Below are 7,149 nucleotides of genomic sequence, written 5' to 3'. Positions count from 1 at the left end.
TTAACGTACAAAAGACATCCGTTAAGTAGTTTCAACCCTTGAGTGTGTAACTTTGCCTTGTTCCTGAAAACGGACTCATCCTGTGCTGGTAAACATTAAGTCGGAAGTGCATGAGCACGAATATTGCTTGGTATCTTCTGATGTTTCAGAACAGGATTTTGGCCCCACCTTGTCTTTTTTTAGTTAGTGTTTATCTGATAGACTTCTCATGTCTCTGAGGACATCACGTTTGCTAGAGTTTTGACTGTTTTCAGAATTGGTTTTTAATGAGGGCTACATCTGTGGAAAATACGTTTTGCAACAATGGATGTTTTTACAGCTTCAAATACTATTTGTATTATCTGTGCACAAAGTGAATAAACTAGTCTGGAATATCTAACTGGTAAGAATTTGGGAAAAACAAGACTATTTATTTATCAAACGAAACAATCAGTTCCCACTCCTGGGATACAGGGGCAGTTTTTGTAGACATTGACCTGATCTATAAAACGTTCACGTGATATAACTTAATACATTCACACAAACTTGCATCCATGTCATATGTCAGATTAATTGAACAAAAGCTGAACAGGCTTTAGAGCTTGACATTCTAGTTTAGAACAAAAACAGTATTTTTATCAGATTAATATCAAAAATTTTTACATTATCAGTAAAGAAATGGTGAATCATTAAAAACTTTGTATCCATGCCTTCATTAGCCGGCCCCATCACCAGATGATTTAATGTAGCTAGTATTATAAATAGCTATAAATTTATTAGTTTTAAAATGCATGATTGGGTTTATTTAGAGTGAGAAGGCTTTAAGGTGTTTTTTCAAGAAACTGTAGATGAGCTTCTCTGCAGCAGGAGAGCGTGACACACGTCACACACCCTCACTGGCCGAGGGTAGGAGGGTAAGGCAAGTTCATTACTGGAGCAGTTGTTGCAATAAATGTCTCCACAGTTTCTGCAGTGATGCTGCAAACAACAGGTGATCATTAGGTCTTTGTGGCAACATGTCAACAGAAGGCAAAAATAACAACTAGCCAACCTTTCTGCGTGAGATGGAGAATTCCTTCTGACACTGCTTGCATTGTGTAGCTTCATCATCTTTCAACCAGGCATGACCCTGAAGCGGTGGAAATCTGCTTAAGATTCTGTATCAACAACCACTTATACACTCAATGCAATAAATACTAACCTTAAGGGCCTTGTTGACTTCCTTAAAATCCTCCATCTTGAGTTTAGACCTGTTACAGATCAAAAAAAGGGGATTTAAACCAGAAAAGTGGACTAATGATTGAGAGGAGGAAAGGTGGAATTACTGACTGGCTAAGGTGCAGTCCCATTTCCTGTAGAGTCTGTTCCTGCTGCTCACATTTCTGTTGTAGCTGCTTTTTCTCATGCTTCAACTCCTGCAGCTCCTGCAACAGCAAGTATTAAGTCAGTCCATTCATCCATCCATTTTCCTCCACTTATCTAGGGTTGGGTTGCAGGGGCAGTAGACTAAACAGAGAAGCCCAGACTTTCTTCTCTCCTGCCACCTCCAGGGGAATCCCAAGGCATTCCCTGACCAGCTGAGAGACATAGTTCCTCCAGCATATCCTGGTTCTTCCCTCAGGTCTCCTATGTTTGATGTGCCCACAAAACCCATTTCCCTCCTTTCAATTTCGATTGCTTGATTTTACATTTGTTTATTTTATGGTTTTACAGATGCACCAAAATGAAAATTCTTGGCCGAAATTGAAAATGAGGAAACCAAAGCAGAAAATTGAAACAATGAAAGAAATGTCAATTATTAGAAGCATGAAAATATTTAACACTGACATAATGCACAAAATAAATTAGGACTCAAAAATAAAATGTCACTTGACCCCACTCGTGTATATTAAATAATAAAGGCTGAAAGGCCTTCTGAGAAAGAATGTAGAATTAAATATGTTCTCTAAAATCGCAAAGTGTCAAGTGCCCTTTGAATTTTTCTGTGTGGGATTACCGCAACGGATTTGTTCCTCCTCTCGAGAACATGAGCTGCAGTGCTGAAGTCTCACTTTGAGTGTTTGTGCAGACAAAAGGGATGGGGAGATTAGCAGCAAAGACAAAGTGTTACTTTGTGCACGTGGCAGCTCCATGTTTCCATAAAAAATCTTTTTTGTTCACGAATTAAAAAGAAAAACAAATTCAAAGAGCAAGTTGCCACACGAGGGAGCAAGATGAAACAAAAATGGGGTTCACCTATTTTGACTGTGGTTTTTATGATTTACACGTTTTGGCCGATGAAAATTTCCGATGACCAAATTTTTGGCTTTAATTGCCCGTTTGGTTTTTATTCATTTCGTTTTCACAGTCTTATCTGATTATTTTGCTTGTTTTTATTGTGCAGTGCTTTGGCCCGCTGTAATGCTGTGATAAAAGTGCTTAACAAATAAGGTGGTAGGGTATGGTAAACCTTATTAGGGAGACGTCCAGGAGGCATCTTAACCAGATGCCTAAGCCACCTCAATTGGCTCCCCCTCCATGGGCTGCTGCCACCTTACTGTGGTGGAGGGGTTTGTGTCCCACTGATCCCAGGAGCTACGTCGTCTGAGGCTTTGTGCTTCTGGTAGGGTCACCCATGCCGGACATGTCTTAGGTGAGGAAGACCCCTTATGATGATCGATAACAATTTAAACTATTCCCTCACCCAGACACCTAGAAGTTGGGAATGCTGGTGAGTGCCTGGTGGTCTGACCTTCCCCCATGGAGCCTGACCGGGCAAAGCCCAAGAAGGAGAGGCTGGAACCCCCTCCCATGGCTCACCACTCATGGGAGGGGCCAAAGGCCCCTTTGCAGAAACGGACTAAAATCAGTCTTCAAAAGAATTAAATAAACCTCAGTGGTGTAAAACTCCTGCACCTTTCCAACCAAAATCAGCATACCATTTATTTTTGTTGGCTGAAAGAAATTCAAAATTTGAAGCCGTGTACTACTTTACATAGTAAATGCATACTAAAATCTAACTAAATAAAATCCAATCTTTGTAGTTTTTTTTATACATATACTAAAATTATGCACAATACTTTTACAAGAGATGCAAGGACAACATTTACCAGTACGAGACCAAATCAGTATAAAATACATTGAAAACAGCGGGAATTTTCAGGCTTCACCCACCATCTGCAGGCCCTGCAGCTGCTGCAGCTGGGTATAGAGTTCATTGCTGCTGTCTTGCTGTCGTCGGAGAGTTTGTTGCAAACTCTGTCTATTTTCCCTTTCAGAGCACAGCTCGTTTTCCAACCCCATTCTAAGGAGAAAAAATAAAAGACTTAACTCTGAGCAGGATCAGAACACAACATGTAACCTTTAAACCACAGTAATCGATGTAAGTTCTCATTCTGCTAATTTTGACATTTAACAGAGATGGAAACATTTTTGGTGCTTCATAAAACTGACCTGTAATATGGGACTTATTACAGTTTAATGTTGGGTCAAACTCCCTATCACTTTCCTTTGTGCCTCATGTCTGATGTCTCTCTGAATTGCATAAATACAAGAATAGTCTTCTCTGAATCAGATTTGAGATGATTAGCTTATTCAATTTGGCTTCTTTATAACTATTTTAACAAGTTCTATAAAATTGTTTTGTTTTTTTGTAAATCCCAGTTTTTCATGCAAAATGTTTTCTTCCTTGTGTGTGTGCGCATGCATTTCTACCTTAGTGTATCCAAGTCTGTAAGTTGTTTCTGCAACGCATCAATCTTTCCTTCCAGCTCCACCTTCATGTCTTTGTCCGAATGGTCGGTTTGTCTGTGCTCTCTCTTAGAGTTCTGTAATCTGAAAAATCAAGATGAAAATGTGTTTATTGTTGCATATTTTATTCTTAATCATTGTCAGGATTTAGATTCTTCTTAGCACCTCAAGAGGCTCCAAAAATAAAAGAAAGCCCATGTTGCCACATCTGAATGTGAAGATGGTGATTTTTAATCTGGACCTTCTGTTGCCGAAGTAAAATGATTTTGCTCTGCAAGTTGGTCTTGCCACGCTCCATTGGAACCTCTGCAGCCCCGGACAGTGTACTGCCAGTCCAATCACACCATTCTGTTTAGCGGGCCAATCACAGCACTCTATTTGGTGGGCTGGATGTTAGTGTGACTGAGCAAAACTAAGACGACTGTAGCTTGTTTGAAACAGCTTTGGCATCAACTTTGGATTTCGACTCGTCTTCTTTAAATCAAGAGCAGACTGAGGCAGGCTTGACAATCACTTTAAATACCTTTGAGTCTTACTCCAACCACATTTCAATTTTGAAAAATTCGTCACTAGCTGGTGTTGCCTCGCAGACCGAGAGGGAGGAGCTGCAGCAGTGATGAAAATGGATAGCCAACGAGGGCACACTAGCTCTTTTGACTCTGAGCAGTCATTTGAAATGGAGGATGTCTCTCCCCCTCCTTACCCAGAGAAAAAAAGAGGAAGGAAATAAGGCTATTTGGTGGAGACAAGCAGACCTGAGCCCTATCATTTTGAGCTTGTGAGGTGCCTGACGACCCAGCTCTAAATGGTAAGTAGCCACTAGCCAAGGCCGGATTAACCATATGGGCAACTGAGCAATTGCCCATGGGTCCACGAACTAACGGGCCCAGGCCCAGGGCAGCAAGGGCACGAGTGTAGTGGAAATCCACATTTTATATCCTCAGGTTAACTTTGTATGGATTTACACGGAAAAGAACAATAACATTTTCACACAACGGGTTCTTTCACATTTAGCAGAAGAAAATAGAGAGGGGAATTTGAAACTGGCCTGCAGTTTGAGCATTCTGGTTAACTCCTACATTTTTCTCCCAGGAACGTAAATTTTACCATGTGATTTGTTAAGCCGGACATTATCAGGACTTGGTCTGTCATACCTCAACCTGCCAATAACCGACTCTCCCCCCAAGGCCAGGTGCTCATAAAACTTCTCAAGGGTCATTCTGGAAGATTCCAGGATCTCGCTTTTATCAAAACCCTGGTATTTTTCTGTTTATCTATAATCAAAGAAGGTGTTTAGGTTGTTCACCCTTAAAATAGAAATCAAGGTGCTCCAAGTTAAATTCTTATCAGCCACAGACCTAAACTGTTTGTTTTGTGTTTTCTTTTATGTTAAACCTCTGTCATTAGGTGTTTCTCCAGTTAAAATTCATGCTAATGGTAAAACTGTCCAGTTTTAAGACATGAATTTTATTCTTTCCCGTTTAAAGTAATACTTTGATGCTAAAGTAATACTTTTTGAGGCTTTATATGAATAACTGTTAAATTGTGATCATGGACTTTCCATCTTGGAGAAGGTAAAGTTTAGTTGGAAGAGCCACAGTGCCCTCCAGTGGTTTTTGTTTATGCATGTTGGGTCAGTGTTGGGACTTACTCGTTATAAGTGCCAAAGCCCCATTGCTGACTTTAACAAGTCTCATCTACAAATATGATCCCTCATGAAGTTACTACTTTACACCAGAAGAAAGTGGAGATGTGTAACTTTCAGGCTGAGCAATATTTGAGTTTTTAGAGCTTGAAAAATGCCTCCCGCTGAGAGGCTCCCAGTCAGGGAGAGGAGGAGATGCGTGCAACATGAAGAGCGCAAATATTAGATAAAATGTATAATTGCTGGCAGGTCTGGTCTTTGTTGACTGATCACTTTGTCTGGTAATGACTGACTCCGATTATGAAGCAAAATATGGACTCTGATGAAGAAATTCACTCATCCGGCCGGGAAGATTGACGCTGCTGCAGCTTCAGACAGCTGGTGCTGCACAAGAGGTGTGTGGAGTTTACAAGCTCCAAACGTTGGGTTTGATGTTGGTTTAACCTTCTCTGGGATGTGATGCGAAATGATGGTAAAAGCACCGCTAACGTGACAGACGTAGCGACAATGTAAAAAAAAAAGTCGTAAAAAGGGGCAGATGCCGATGCCTTATATACGGAAGTCAAGTGTGCCACATAATCATAAAAAAAGTCAAATATAAAATATAAAAAGAGATTTATATATAAATAAAAACTTTCCAAATATAATGAAAAATTCTAAATAACGTAAAAATGCGAAGGAACATTTGTTGGACAGGGTGAAAAGTTTGGGAACCACTACTCTTAAGTGACAAGTGAATTTCATTTTTTAAATATATTTTATGTGCAGTTTTTTAGGGCTTTTATGTTTTCTGTAAAGATTAGTATGCTGAAAATCATTTGTTTTGCATAAAGCATGAGGTTTTGGTTAGTAATCGATTGGAAGAATAACAAATGACTGAATTAAATAGTGGAGCGCCTCTAACAGTGCGCCCCAGGGCAGCTGTGGCTACATCGTAGCTCATCACCATCAGTGTGTGAATGTGTGTGAATGGATGTATGATACACTGTAGTGTAAAGCGCTTTGGAGTCCTTACTCTGAGAGGTGCTATACAAGTGCGGATCATTTATCATTTATAGTGTTGATCAGGCAGAGCTTTGTTGCCAGCATTCCACTGCATAATGGCTTCAAACACGTATATAAATGTTAGTTTTTACGTAAACCATTGGATGAAATTACACAAACTGACTGAGCTCTAGTTAAGGCGCTTGCAAGTTTGTGTATGTGTACGTGCGTGTGTGTGTGTGTTTGGGGGAGGGTACATTGGAACTTTGTCCCGCCCAGTTTGAAAATCGGATCTGTGCCCCCGCCATCGACATATATACCTGCAGACACCGTTGACCTAAGCTGAGGTGCCAAAAAGTCCTACGGCCCCCGAAGGCCGCATTCAAGCTTCTGGACCGGCTGAATCAGCCCATAGGACACCTTTTGGGCGACGGAGAAAAGGTCTGTGAATCATTTTCATCTGGTTGACTTTTCCTGCTAAGCCTGATTAGTGAATTCAGACTTAAACTTTTATGGCTTGTTATTTTCGATCCAAATTCTCATTTATCTCTCAAGATTTATCCTCTTTCTCTGCTGCTCACGAATCCTTATTCTCACACACACACACACACACACACACACACACACACACACACACACACACACACACACACACACACACACACACACACACACACACACACACACACACACACACACACACACACACACACACACACACACACACACCCTGTATTCCTATACCCATAGGAACGCACGCACACACACACACACTTGTTCTTCTTACAGAAGTTATTCCTAATATTTACTAT

The 7,149-nt window shown here is 40.6% G+C and overlaps 1 protein-coding gene across 1 annotated transcript in view; it reads right to left on the bottom strand.

Moving 5' to 3' along the window:
- Positions 1 to 389: 389 nt before the first annotated feature.
- Positions 390 to 7,149, bottom strand: part of rufy1 (RUN and FYVE domain containing 1) — a 31,451-nt gene continuing 24,691 nt past the window's right edge. Inside the window, exons 12-17 of the mRNA XM_054738922.2 lie at positions 3,673 to 3,792; positions 3,133 to 3,262; positions 1,309 to 1,403; positions 1,181 to 1,229; positions 1,031 to 1,108; positions 390 to 957 (exon numbers count right to left, since the gene is read on the bottom strand). Coding sequence (XP_054594897.1) covers positions 814 to 957; positions 1,031 to 1,108; positions 1,181 to 1,229; positions 1,309 to 1,403; positions 3,133 to 3,262; positions 3,673 to 3,792 — 616 coding nt within the window. The 3' untranslated portion in view covers positions 390 to 813. The remainder of the gene's footprint in view (positions 958 to 1,030; positions 1,109 to 1,180; positions 1,230 to 1,308; positions 1,404 to 3,132; positions 3,263 to 3,672; positions 3,793 to 7,149) is intronic.

The sequence above is a fragment of the Nothobranchius furzeri genome, chromosome 1 (assembly GCF_043380555.1).
Source record: "Nothobranchius furzeri strain GRZ-AD chromosome 1, NfurGRZ-RIMD1, whole genome shotgun sequence".
Classification (NCBI taxonomy): Eukaryota; Metazoa; Chordata; class Actinopteri; order Cyprinodontiformes; family Nothobranchiidae; genus Nothobranchius; species Nothobranchius furzeri.
Note: the sequence above shows the minus strand (reverse complement) of the source record. Positions and strands in the feature narration are given on the sequence as shown.